The 15,361-nt window shown below is 30.2% G+C and overlaps 1 protein-coding gene across 7 annotated transcripts in view; it reads right to left on the bottom strand.

The window, feature by feature from the left end:
* Positions 1–1,887: 1,887 nt before the first annotated feature.
* The window catches only part of LOC143232273 (methylosome subunit pICln-like), a 34,645-nt gene continuing 21,171 nt past the window's right edge, over positions 1,888–15,361 (bottom strand). For 4 of the 7 annotated variants that reach the window (XM_076467461.1, XM_076467463.1, XM_076467464.1 and 1 more), the window contains exons 5-7: positions 9,041–9,112; positions 7,980–8,093; positions 1,888–7,111 (exon numbers count right to left, since the gene is read on the bottom strand). In XM_076467461.1, the coding sequence (XP_076323576.1) occupies positions 7,053–7,111; positions 7,980–8,093; positions 9,041–9,112 (245 nt within the window). In that variant the 3' untranslated portion in view covers positions 1,888–7,052. The other 3 variants (XR_013017472.1, XM_076467465.1, XM_076467466.1) reach the window with 3 other exon arrangements.

Raw genomic sequence — 15,361 nt, 5'->3', positions numbered from 1 at the left:
CAAATTTATTTCTTCTATCTAGACATATCTATTCGTCAGTGTGTTACATGTTTATAACGTACGAAACAAATAGAACTTCAATTGCTATGAAATGAGAAGAAAAAAAAATTCAATTTTTTTTTCACCACAAATAGTACTCGAACATTTCAAGTTGCATAGTTTATTGTGTAAATATAAATACAGATGTTTGGATTGCTCTAGCGGAGAAAACGAACGGAAAAAAGCAGAAAGAAAGATCAAAGATGTACAAATATTTGTTTAGTGGTTTTTATGACAGCACAAAGCAGTAAACTTCAATATTTCTAAAGTTTCTTTCTTAGACCATCACATACTTCGTGTGAAATAAGAAACCTTTATGAAATACGTGTAGTTAATAAATGAAAAAAAAAAAAATCTACTTTTCCAATGGCATACCCATAATGTGAATGTTGTTTCACAGCTTCTACCCTACGATAAGGCAACGTTTCGCGATAACGTACACTCGACTTTATCTAATTTTGGAAGTTCACGACTGTGTCGCCTTACAGCAGTCAGTTCTCACCAAATTAGAGTATGTTAGTTGCTTTTCGGAATACATAACTCTACAGATAGCTGTTTCGTTTATTATATAACAGTTTATTATATTTTTACTTTCAAAGCAGCATGACACATTTGTTGTCTCAAAGACGCCTCCTTCAACTTTGAGTAATGACGGTGGGTACTATTGACTAGTTGCTTTTCCCCTTTGCTATCGGCTGAAATTTATGGACGGTTTTACATAGAGTTATTTGAGTAGACTTTCGCAAAAATTCTGAAAAATAAAAAATCGTAATAGATTTTTATGTTTCATATCATTTATTTGTGACAAAGTATGGAATAGGCTGATCTTTTCTCCTATCGTTTCGTGATTTGTATGGGTTATTCACTGGGTCAGTTTGCTTACTCCAAATGTTTGCTTTTTAGCATTAATTATTTAATAGCTAAAATTCATTAAAAATGGAAAGCGGTACGGTAACAAAATGTTGAATACTGACAAAAAAAATGGCAGTAATCTACGCAATTACAATGTCTTCAGAACTAACAGCAGTATTACTAGTTTATAAATATAGATTTGATAGAAAGCTGTACTATAATATTTGATATATGTAAATTAGTCCTGATAAAGTTTAAGAATGAAACTTTAATACATTAAAACCCTTCTATTTAATAGCAGGTAGAGACCAACACGTTATTGTTGTTGTGAAAACTAAATAATGATATAGCTTTCCATTTGACAAGTAGTATTAACTTACTGGGAAGAAATTGGAATGTTATCTGTTTGTAATGTTTTCATAACGAAATTCCATATAACGTAGATCCGGCATGGCCAGGTGGTTAAGGCATTCGACTCCTAATCAAAGGGTCGCAAGTTCGAATCCCCGTCACACCAAACATGCTCGCCCTTTTAGCCGTGGGGGCATTATAAAGTCACAGTCAATCCCACTATTCATTGGTAAAAGAGTAGCCCAAGAGTTGGTAGTGGTTAGTGATGACTAGCTGTCTTGCCTCTAGTCTTACACTGCTAAATTAGGTACGGATAGCGTAGATAGCCCTCGTGTAGCTTTCTGCGAAACTCAAACACAAATATAACAATATATTCTATGAAGACCAGTAACCAATATACTGTATTTCTTATTACATTACAATAACTTTTCGTGTAGCTTTGCACGAAATTCAAAACAAATTCTATTCTATAAATTATTTTTCAAATGATTTTAAATTACAAAATATTTTATAAATACCTCGCTCCTTTGTTTCAAATTAGATCTTTTATAAGTTTGCTGTTGCCTATTTTATTCAGTTCTGTCTATAAGACTTAGACTCGTTTGGGGTAGCTTTGCGTGAAATCCAAAACAAAAAATCAGATGACGTAAGAATCTCTTTATTATAAATCAATAAATTGACAGAAGAGTATAAAAAACTGGTGATAAAGGTTACTATAAAGTGTCAAAGAAGCACAATAAAAACAAAATATCAAAATGACTACAATAAATAGTTAACAATGCACATCACAATACAAATCAGTTAAACTATAATTATCAACTGCTAATTTGAAAACTTGTAAAGCACTAATTCAAACAGGCTAATATACTTGGAAACAAAACTACTTCTATCAGTAGTTTGAGCATACCTTAGAATAATTCTTTGCTTATTAACGCCATGCTGAAACTCAGCAAACTTTGTTTCTGAATAAATAGTTTATATGTATTTACCTATTAAACATGCATTTCACACTTCCAGATCACACCACTATATTAAACCCTGTTTTTGAAAAATGTGCAATACAATGTGCTCTATACATCTAATTATTATTTTATTCCCTATTTAACAAATTTCTGAAAGCTGTAAAACATAACATGCCTACTACAGATGCAGTTGTGAATTTTCTCACAAGGATTTATCTTTTCTTTCCATCAATTCTTTTATTCTGGGTGTTTCTGATAAAAATGTTATTTTTTTCAAGTTCACAAGGTGCAGCTGTAGGCTACTAGAAAAACATTCAATTTAAGATTCACAATTTTGCAAAAAAAAGTCTTTTATACCCCATTCACAAAAATTACACTATAATATATAGATAATTTGGTATGCATATTTTTGAAGTCATGACTTCAACAACAGGTGACGAGAAAAATTGACTAGAGCAAAAGCAATACATTTTACAGGAGGTCTCAAATTAGTTACAATCTTTTCACAGAAGTATCTAGTTCTAATAAAAAAACTAAAATAGATTAATTTTTTCTGACAAACTTCTGCCTCTTCTTTTGACTTCAGGACAACGTTTGAAAAGTTTTTCAAGTCTAAGGCCCTAATGAGACTAGTTTATTGTGACCCTGAGACTAAATACACACTGTAGTATTGACTGACAGAAAAAAACAACAGCACAATTTACAATACTTGGGATTTATAGGTTTATAGAGAAATAATCATGTCTTTAACTAGATGGCACAGCTTCTTATAAACAACTGTTACTGTTTATGTGGAAGACAGTTGCATAGCTTCTACACACATACTATAAGCAATCGGAGTACAAATGGTAAGACTAAAGAAATTTACAAGTAAAAATCTTATTCATGTATGATGCCTAATTACACAAAATGGTAACAAATAGTATTCTGCACCAACCCTAAAAACATTTGGAAAGCAGCAAGGCTTTCATATCTTGTCATGATAAGATATTACACTATATACCCAAACATTTAACTTATAGCTACCTTGTTTTAAATATTTCAATTTAGGTTAGTATTTTAATAGATACTGGCTGTGAATTTATGAATTTGACACTAAATGTAAATACATGTATAAAATCAGTTAGATTATTTTGGGGAATGACATTGATTTACAGCACACAGCATTAAACACCAAAAACAACTGTAATAAGTAATTTTTTTTAAATAAAAGTAAGGGCAAAATATTTAAAACCACAACAATAAATGTAAAAGCAGTCAACTTTAGCAGTAACTATAACAGCAAGAGAAATTAGATTGACTTGCAAAATTAATTATAACTTCAGAACAAATAAAGACACAGTAAAAACTAAAAGCATGTTGGGTTTTTAAAATGAGAATAAATGTGGTTAATAATAAATACAAGATTATGTAAAGATTGTTTCAAACTATTTGCATTAGTGTTTCAGTAAAAATATTTCATCTTAAAATAATAAAATTTATATTTAAATATGAATACAAGTTCTGTTACTTCTTTTCATCAAAACTGCTTATTTTTAAGAAACTTCATAGCTAGAATAACAATACTGAGTTTTGTAGTTCACAGTAAGATAACCACCATGATGTCTACCTTTTTACAATCTACATAATTTTACCATACAGGAATATAATTGTTTATTGTGTATTTACATTTGTAAGAAAAAGCACTTATTCTAGTAATTTTAAAGAGGAATACAAATTATTTTGTATTTTTTATTATGTTAATGCCATATTTATACGAGATTATTAATTCACTGATTTCTATAGATTTATATTTTGAGATACATAATTCTCCAAATTGAATGTTGCAGTTTCTTTCATTTAACACATAAATTGAATTCCAAGACAATAGGTCCTCTTTCCACAACAACTGTACTTCTTTCTTACTGGCAGACAAAAATGAAGATTAATTAATGACAGTTCAAATCTTACTGATTAACAAAAAAAAAGTAATACATTATAGAGAAAGAAAGAAGTTTGCTAAATCTAGAGAAATTTTCTTCTTAGTTAAATGGACAACATTTTAGAGTTACCACTGTCTTATTGAATTAAAGCTATGGAAGAATGTATAACTGTCTCAGAAAGCTACATAACAGGAAGTAAATTTCAAAACATATAATTTTCAATAAATTAACTTTCTTGTTTCAAAAAGTTTCTATCAAATATATTTTACTGAATACAAATTTTGGCTTATTTATGATGAGTTTCACTGGTTTCCTTCAGTCTTGTTAAACCAAAGATATGAGTATTGGATAAACAAAGTACTTGAAAACAATGTGAGAATAAATTCTAGCATGAGAGCTACACTATTTTTTCAATATTAATTACAATAAAAAAACAACAAAGCTCTGTGACTAAGTTCACAGAAATAGAAAGGCAAATTATAAATAATTGTAACAATTCTTATGATTTTATTTAATGTTATTTCTGGATAAGGATCCAGAATTTATTAAATTCTAAGTAACACAAATTAACACTACTACACACAAAGATCTTTCTGTATTTTGATACCAAACAAAATATGATTTGCTAAGATACCTTGATGGCAGTGGCCTACTGTATGGCACAGCAAATGCTACTAAAATTCTAATTGTGCGCATTTCTGTCTATAAATTCATAACACAAACAAAGAATTTGTATAGATAACTTAAATGACAAAGTTATAATTAAATTAGCTTGACTGATCTCTGGCATCAGTCTGTTGAAATGTAAACTCATTTTAACTGGAGACTATTATCACTCTTAGCTAAAACCTTATTCTGAAAGGACTTCATCTTTGTAGTTCTAAACCAACCACTATAATATTAATTTTACAAGAGAACATTAGACCATAAACTTCCTTGTTTAGATACTTAAATTTATAAAAATAATTATAAATTTCAATGAGTTTTGTCACAAAAACATTGGCAGATCTCTATTTTAATTTAGGTAGTTTTGTATCAATAATACTCAATGAAAGTTTGTAGTATTGTAATACATATTACTCAAAATAATTACCAGTGTTTAAATGAAAAACTTGATAACATCAAGATCTCTTTGGAAAGAGCATCTGATAGAATGATAACAAACATAATACATGGCTCTCTAAATAAGCAGAACATTGCTTAACAAATAAAAATTGCATCACATGCAGTTAAAAATTAATATAAACCAGGGTACAAAGTAATTTTTGTTTTCAGATTCAGATAATAATGACACCTTTTTAGTTTGTATTGTTTTTTTTATTTACCAGTAAAGCATACTGAACATATGAAATCACTTGAAGGTCTGTATTAAGACCAGTGGAAAAGACAGTTTTTTCATATATAATTAAAACCTGCATATGAAACAGCATGAGGTCACAGTTGACACTAATACATAAGTTACAACTTCCTATTTTCCACACAGTGACAAGCATTATCAGTATACTGTGGTGTTTCAGTACACCATCAGTCTGAATAAAACTAAATCCAGGTTTTGATAGTTCTTTCAACTAATTTTGTTACATGCTCATCTCTAAACTGATCACTACAATAAAGTTCATAATACACTATAGAAAATACAACAATTGTTCACAAAGATATCTGGAAAAACCCATTTCAACATATTTTGGATGAATTTCTGTTATAATATGCTAATTTGTTTTTCACACACAAACACACTAGTGTTTTAACACTGCAACATCAGAAACACAGAAATTTGAAAAATATCTTTAGCCAACAAATCATGATCATACAACAAACAAAAGCAAAAAACAACACGATGTCTCTACCAGTTATGATTACAGACTACTTTTTGTAGATTACTTGAAACAAGTGCATGTCAAGTTTGCTGACTTCTCGTTAGTTGGTAAAAAGGCAAAATTTTGCTAATGCTTTTTTTAATGCAAGATCATTAACTAACCTCACTGGTAAAACAAAAGTTCATGTTTTATCAAATTCGTTTTTAGTTTTAGAAGAGGAAAATATAATATATGAACAGAACATATGGAAATATAATTTCCAATAATCACAAAAAAAAGCTCAAGAAAATAAAAGATTTCTAAATCTAAAGTTTTTTCTTGTTTAAAATTTCTACTAAATGAAGGAAATTCATAAGAAAAAGGAATGTCAGAAACTAAGCTAACAAAATTTTCTAATCAGAATACATTCTCACCACATATGCTGCTGTTTTATATACTTCAATGTCTTTTAATCCAAAAATTACCTACACATCAAACATTTAAGAATACAAAAATTCAGTTCGAAATCTTTAGGTCAATAGCAGCTACAAAGTATTAAAAATTTTTTGTGAGATTCTTAAACAGATCATTACTGAATTGTTTGAAATTTTAATTTATCACTCAAGGAAGAAATGTAATTTAAGTATAATCAAGTTCAACTAACACAAATCACAGCTGTTTTTCATACAAAAATTATAGTAAACTTGTACAATGGATAAATTCTGAAACTGGTAGTGAATATTGTTTTTAAGTATACAACATAATTGTGCATACATACAACTAATAAACTTAATGTGAGACATATTACATAATTTCATGTTTAGAACTGAAAACTACTTTTAATAGTAACTGCTTATTTAAAAATGAGAAAACTAAGAAGACAAACTGGTATTACAAGCAAAATGTGAATATCAGATGCACTTCTGAATGACACACAAGTTACACTCTGAGCTTAAGCTGGAAATAGATATTACAAGCAATGATTAAACATCTTTAGATGGAACTCTCTCTGATAATTACATTACAAATATTATACTGCAACAATACAAGAAAAGGAGGTATATTGTTACTTCATGAATCTAACAAAGGAAAGCAACAAGTCACTCATTTCTAAATATTTTATTTCCACATCAATGATCCGGATCCACATCTTCAAACTGGACTACTTCCATTGGTTCTCCATATTCATCTGTTGGTATTAAAAAAGTCATCATGCTCAATTGGATTTCATATATTTATCTACTGTTAAACAGTTCCAAGCACTGTTAAACTTCATATCTGTTGAATGTCACAAAACACAATATATCATAAATATAATTAATTTAACACAATCGTCTTCTATAACATTTCCAAATATAACATTACCACAAAATCAGATTGCATATTTTCTTAATAAACATTGTAATAAAATTAAATATTTTACTGATCTGTTGATTACATATTATTAATTACAAACCAATTTTGTGTGTATTTGTTGACTAAAGTTCAATATTTACATGTGATCAAGCTAGTCAAATGTCACATCCATTATCATTATCAACCAAAACTGATTCTATGTGCATGAGGGATAAAGGCTCAACTGCCATCTCATTCTACTTGCACATGGAAAAAAAAAAGTTTCATTTATAATCTGATTTTATATGCATGAAGGAAACAATACAAACCATTATTATGTTATCTACTAAATATATAATTTGTATTTTCATGCAATATTTTTGTGTATAAACACCAGTTTGGTGAGGTACCCATATTTTGGAATACCAAAGATGTACTTAACTTGTCATGAAAAGTCAATGTTCATTAAAATACAACTAATCCTGTGTACTTACTATGAGTTGTACTAGGTCACATATATTCATACTCAAGCATTTTGTTAGTGCACAAAATATCTTTTAACGACAACAATTAAGTCACTTTTCTCACGTGCTACATGGTAAACTTAAAGCATCAAATACAGTCACTAATATTAATGCCAGATTTTATATTCACTTTATTTGGATCAAAATGCCACAGAAAAATTGATAAAGATGTTCATAATTTCGCTTAAGATTCCAGACCATAATAAGTATCTCCAACTGAACCTAATCCCTGTCCTCTTCCTCTCTCTGCTGCTGCCACATCATATTCTGCTCCAGAATCATCTTCTGCATCATCAAAACATCCCTCTTCATCTGCCAAACAAAACCTTTTGTTTACCATTAAATCTCAAATATTAAACAAGATCTCTAGAAGTTACAACACTATGACTGGTGAAAGGCAAACTTAAGGATAAATCACTTACAAGACACATTAAACACAGTATATAAAAATAATAATTTTACCATCTAGGAAAAACACATACACAGTCTGTAATTAAACTCTTTGTAATATTTGATGATATTAAAATGAATTTAAAGAAAAAATTATAAAACTTACAGTCAGATGACGTTTATTAGATAAATGTATTGAAATTCTATTTTTTCCTTATAAGTATCTAAACTTGCAGTAGTTTTACACCTTATCATATAGTTCTATACAATTGTTATTTTCAAATGGCAAATATTAATTTCAAACTACATAAAGAAAACTGTTCAAAATATTGACTATATAAGTACTGGAATACACCTTTACAACAGCTAAATGAATAAAGTGAAAAAAAAAGGCTAAGATTCCTGATAATATGAAAGTTATTTAAAAAAATGACCACAGACTCCATTTTGAAAAGGAGAAACTTGAAAATGCTAAAGTGAAATGTAAAGCCTTAACTATTTACAGTAGTTTGTTTACAGTAGAATAAATAAAAATTATTTCTTGTGAGAAGTGAAAGCAGCTTACATTTAACTCTTAACTAATAGAGGTCACAATTAAATATAGTTCAGAAGTTTATCATTGTGAATAGAGATCATGGTAAAAGAATTTAGGTAATGGCAAGAAAACATGCATATCACTATAAATTAATATTTAAATGACTATTAATATTGCAAATCTAAAGAACTTTGTGCAATATTTATTTCCTTAGTCAGTTTTGGGCTAATTTAACATTAGCAGTACAATCAGCCAAACAGCATGGTCTATTTAAACATGTTTACATAATGTCTCTGTCCTTGTTTATCTGCAAAATAAAGATGCATATAATTACCTTCTGAAAATGAATCATCTTCATCAGGATATAAGGCTTGACAATCCATCATAGCTTTGAACATTGCATCCACTAGAAGACATAAGCAAATATGAGTATAATTTAAATGATAATAGATAATAAAATCATAACACCAATATGTAAGTGTATGACAATTTTTTAAGTCTGCATTCTAAACTATTAAAAAAAGAAGAAATCTATTAAATAAAAAAAACATCTAGCTTTCCTGGTTACTGCTTAGGTTTAGGATAATCCAATAAGTCAGTTGAAATGTGTAATAAGAATGTATCTGTCAACAAGATTGGCAGCAGAAACAACTCAGGTTCATCAATATTTGAGAAACAATCAAGCAACTTTCATATTTTTACCTTGAATCCCTTTAGAATATTTAACACTGTCTGAAACATCAACCTGACAAGACTGTTTAAGATTAACTCAATAAGCTAGAAATAATTAACAAACAGGCTTTACAAAATATAAATATGGTTAAGTTCAATTTTGATCCCCTTCAGGTCATTCTACATGGTTCATAGCATTCACATGCAAATTTTGTTTAAGATTACGCCAATAAGCTTGGAGGAGTTAGTGTGCAAGCAAACAAGCACATTTCATATATATATTACCATCTAGTTTACTTATTTCTCATTAATTTTCCAAAATTAAGATTAAAAGTTTTGCCATATGGGAAAAATTGTTAGAGAAGCATTATTACACAAGTTTAACTCTGATTTATTTTACTGAAAAAAACAAGAAACAAACAAATAAAGCATTAAAAGTTAAACAGAGAATTAAACACTGTTGTTAAGATCAAATACTTAGTATTTTATGCTTAGAGAAATAATATCTCCAGAACTTTGCTGAATATGCCTATAAAATTTCTATAACTCATGACCCAAGGACACACTTATACACTGTAGGTATATCTACAATACTCAAAAGCTTCCCACAAGTCCATTCCTACTATCAACCCATCCACATATACAGGGAAAGTAAACCTCCCACAATTTCACTTCATCTATGATAAAATGATATACATATTCTTAATACTTGATGATGAGAAACCCATTTGAAGTAAAAATGTATTTCAGTAACGGCTGTAATGGGTACTAACACTTTTACTAATAAAGCAGAGAATAACATTTCGACCTTCCTAGATCATCTTGAAGTTAACAAAGCAGAGAATAACATTTCGACCTTCCTAGATCATCTTGAAGTTAACAAAGCAGAGAATAACATTTCGACCTTCCTAGATCATCTTGAAGTTTAACAAAGCAGAGAATAACATTTCGACCTTCCTAGATCATCTTGAAGTTAACAAAGAGAGGGTTCCCAACCAACTGTTGTCGGACACATATTTTAGTGACAAAACATGTGCCCTGCAATAGTTAATTGCAAACTCTTTGTTAACCTGAAGATGACCTAGGAAGGACAAAACGTTCTTCTCTGCTTTATTAGTAAAAGTGTTGATACCCATTACAGTCATTCTGAGATGCTTTAATATTCTTAATGATTCTACTGAATACCAAGGTAAAGTTTCTTTTCATCATAACTGAACTAGTCAAAAAATTGGGAAAACAAGATGTTTTAAAACTGTAACAATAAAAAAGTTATAAAGTTCATTAGAAATATAATCACGATAAATATGGTTTTCTTTGTAGTCACTTGTACACACCAGAGAAAATATACATGTAGTGTTAGGAATCAACTGACATTTAAGATAATACTGTATTCTTACAATATGTAAGCAACTTCATTAGAACAGGTAGATTAACCATCAGGGATTGTTTAGGCAGTTGTTGTAAAACTTTGAGGGTGAATTAATAGACCACATGGTGTTTGTAGAAATAAGCATTTTCCTACAATGAAAATGTATTTCCAACTAACAATAGGCCCACCTGGTATGTATCTTCAAAGGATGGTAGAAAGGAAGAATGCCATGACAGAAAAAAGAAATTGGTCAGATATATAGACACTAATATGGCACAGTGCTGAAATCAAAATCTAGTGGCATCTGGAATCGTATATTATGTCTGTAGTAAGAAGTCTCAATGCTGCAGAGCATAAGAGATGGGCAGCAATCTGCTTTACTCATGAGTGTATGGGTCTGGGTCAAACATATTTATGATTCAAAAAACCACCAGACAGAACTACTAGCAGCCCTACAGAACACCCCATATATGTGGAGTGCATAACCCAATTGTTTAAACCAGATGGCAATAGAATGGAGACACACAACCAACACCTAGCAGCATCTGGAACTGTACATCAGGTTCAAGGTAGAAAGGACTACAGTAAAATTGACATCAAGCATGGTCATGAAGAGTGAATATTTTCAACAACAAAAAATATATCTTGTCAACATCATTTGTCAGAGAGTGGAATCCACAATACACTAGCTAAAAAGGCCCTTGAAAAAGCAAGAAAAGTTGGAGAAAACAATCTTTCACAATTGTAAAATGTGAAAATTTAAATAAATAGTAAATAAAACCAAGTTTGTATGTAGTGTGAAGAAAATACTGACAAATCCATAAACAAAACCCAGCATGTCTTTACAGTACACCTGCCAAATGAGAAGTGATTAACAAGTCCAAAAATGAAGAGTGTACTGGTTACAATAGGAGTTGTGGTATGCTCTAATTGGTGGTAAGCTACGACATGATCGTTTACATGTGGAAATTCAGAAGAGGCATAAGGCTAGCAATAAAGCACCCAAAATATAAACCACCAGATGGCAGTACTAAGTGAGAAAAGCTATTTAATTGTAAGGTAAGATATTGCATAGTTACCTAGGATTAATGTTTGTAATTCTATCATCTGAAGTCAGATTTTTATTAGCTTCAAGTATAACAGACTATATATAATTATCAATAAATTCACTATGCATTGTTACAAAGACAAGATCTCAATGTTTTGTCCATATTTACAACTGCTATATTAGGTTTATTAGGTATGGTAACTGGATAAAATCCAGTTGTACAGAATCCTAGAAAATTTGAAGTACATAAGACAGACTATGAGAAAGGAGCATTTCTATTGTGCTCAGAAAGGCAATAAAAATACCAATTAAAACACTATCCTGCAGTATTTAATTTCTTAATCATAGAACTTCATGCAAAATAAATATAATTTTGATCAAATTAAGAACTAGATTATTCATATTTGTGTGACATGGTGAGTTAATTGACAGCACAAGAAACCAGTGAAGTTTGCTATTCCCCCTTTGAAAAGTTATAACACCAACAGCATGGCCATAGGTGCCAAAGGAACACAGATTTGTTTAAAATTACATCAAAGTTTGCTACAAAATGAGTGTATGGTTCAACAAGTTTCCCAAATGCAAGAAAATTACTTTAATTTATCAATACAAGTGGGAACAAAGTAGCTGCATGTATAGATTGGACTCAACAGTGAAGAGTTACCACAAGTTATTTAAAAGTAAGCTGAGACCATATATGGCCAAATTAAACAAAAGTTTACAATATAGCATTAAAAATATTGTATTATCATAATTTTATAGTAGGTTCTATGAGTATGATGTGATAAGGCCTAGCCTCTATACTGATTAAATCTTCATGGATTATAATTAATTCAATTATGCCTGTTAAATTCATTTAAAAATTGTAATATTATACATAATTTAAACTTTTGCTAAGTACTGACCATTCACACTATGCCACACATAGTTTGGGTTAATAACAAATATAAATTTAAAATTTGCTTAAATTGTTCACAGATTTGTTTCAGGCTTTGCACTTTTTTAGGTAACAAGATGAAGAGAATGCATTTGTATATAATATCATGGTTACCAAGTGTTTGCCAATACAACTAAAACTGCAAAAGCTACTAGCAGATGTACCTATTTCTAAAATGATTCACAACCTACTGAGACCACAATACCAGTACAGTAGAGCTGTGCAATTTTAATCAATAAACCCTTTTGCTACAGGCTTGGTATAATATACACGAGTTCACCTATACACTTTAAATATCTGCACTATAACTTTTGACACAGCATGTGTATTTTCACAAAATTTGGTAGACTTTTAGTAAAAATTACAAATTTTTTGTATACAAAAAAACCATAAGTTGTAATGAAATATTTTTATTAAAGATGTGTTTGTGAAAACAGTCTGTTTCATTACTAATCTGAGTTGAATGTAAGTCAACAAAAATGATGACATGACCTTTGACCCATAGCAACAAGGTTAATCAGTAACCTATGAGCAGAGTTTATACTGATTAGTGTAACAAACAAATCAATCATCAAAATCATAATTAAATCAATGAACTGAAATCACAATTAAATTGTATCAAAGACAATAAACTAATAAAAATTAGTGTTTCTCAATATCAACTATAATGAAAATGCTCAAGTAATGGAAATTATGGTTTCTAGTTCTTACTGCTTTTGATTATTTCAACTATCCAAGTAATCAAAATGTTGCTATTACATCTGTTTATTTTAAAAAACAAAGCTTCATAATTGGTTATCTTTTCTCTACCCAAGTTAGCCCCATGACTAGTTATTTACTGCTTTTACTTATAGATTGTGTAAGCGTTGGTGATTTAAAGGTCTCAAGGTTTATTTCCATTGCCATCAAACTTGTTACCCCTGTCTTTGTTATGGCACATGTATAAAGGCTATCTGCTACTATAAGTAATTTTGAACTGTTGACTAAAGGGAAGGAATCTGGCTGGCAGTATCTGCCATCATTTTATTTTTTAAACTCATATTTAATGTGGTTTGAGAAACTACTCCACGATCACAAGAAATGTACCCAAGGTCACACTATTCTGGAGTATCTATTTCTAGTGACCTGTCAAGATCATAGCATTTTCTGTATGCTTGTTTGTTTGTTTTTGAATTTTATGCAAAGCTACATGCGAGCTATCTGCTCTAGTCATCCCTAATTTACCAGTGTAAGACTAGAGGGAAGGCAGCTAGTTATCACCACCCACTGTCAACTCTTGGACTACTCTTTTACCAATGAACAATGGGATTGACTTCCACATTATAATGCCCTCACAGCTGAAAGGGCAAGCATGTTTGGTGCGATGAAGGTTCGAACCCATGACCCTCGGATTGAGAGTCAAGTGCCTTAACCACCTGGTCATGCTGGGCCCTTCTGCATGCTATTAGCAGATTTTGTAAGGAGACTGAAACATATGTTGAAAGTCAAAGTCACAAATGTTAATAGTCTGAGACACCTGATGAAAGTAAGCAGTTAAAGTTAATTCATCTTTATGACAGAACTGAGGTCCATTAATTCCCAACTAAAGCAACCATTAAGAATCAGGTCATTGAAATCTTTGTTTGCTTTTCACTAGGTCTATTATGGAAAAAAAAAATATATGTAAAAAAGAAAATGAAGAAAAACAAATTATGCACATATTCAAAGAAATTGATTGAATAGTCATAAAAAGCTATTATCACACATTACATGATTGTTAACCAAATCAAAAAACACCAAAAGGCAGGTATTAAATAACTTCTACCAATTTCATAATTTCTGAGCAATCCATTGATTTTACAGTACATATTTTGCAAGTTGTCTACACCTACAGGGTGTGAAAACTTTAAAGAAACTTTGCTTTGTTCTGTAAAGATGTTAGAGAGAAATATATTACATATGGACATGAAATTAACAATTTAACTAAACTTCTGGACATTTCTGTAAAGATGGCTATGAAATAAAAAATAAAATAGCTACTGGAAATGTCTACAAATTACTTTCTAATGCAGTGACACATCTTTCCAACCCCTTTTCACTACACCAATGATGTTCAGGGGAGATGAAGAAGCAAACAAAAGCATCTCAGTCTCTCACTGCTACACATTTAAGATTAAAATCAGCAACATCTGGTGTGTTAGTACAGAGTATGTTTGAGATTTCTTATAGCAAAATCACATCAGAATATTTGGTATGTCTTTTGAGGGGAATTTAACCCCCAATTTTTGCATTATAAATCCTAAGACTTACTTCAGTATCAGCAGAGGACATTTTATTACAGTCACATAGCATACAGATGTCTCATATGAACCAAGATGTGGATGTCTCTGCTGCAGGATACTGTTTATTTATAATATAAAAGGCAGAAGCAGGACACCAAAATTACAATGTTTGGATTTGACATTGCAATCTAACTAGCTTAATAAAGGCATTACAGTTACTAAATAATCAATACACTACATATCTTACTCAAAAATTCTTGAACTTACCTATATGCACGAAGTCAGTCTATGGGACCAACCTCATACAGGAGAACTAATACTTATTGTAATTCTGAATTTACTAGATGTATCCTTCATGAAATTTGAGA

The sequence above is a fragment of the Tachypleus tridentatus genome, chromosome 11 (assembly GCF_004210375.1).
Source record: "Tachypleus tridentatus isolate NWPU-2018 chromosome 11, ASM421037v1, whole genome shotgun sequence".
Taxonomy (NCBI): domain Eukaryota; kingdom Metazoa; phylum Arthropoda; class Merostomata; order Xiphosura; family Limulidae; genus Tachypleus; species Tachypleus tridentatus.
The sequence above is the reverse complement of the archived record's forward strand: the minus strand, read 5'-3'. Positions and strand labels throughout refer to the sequence as shown.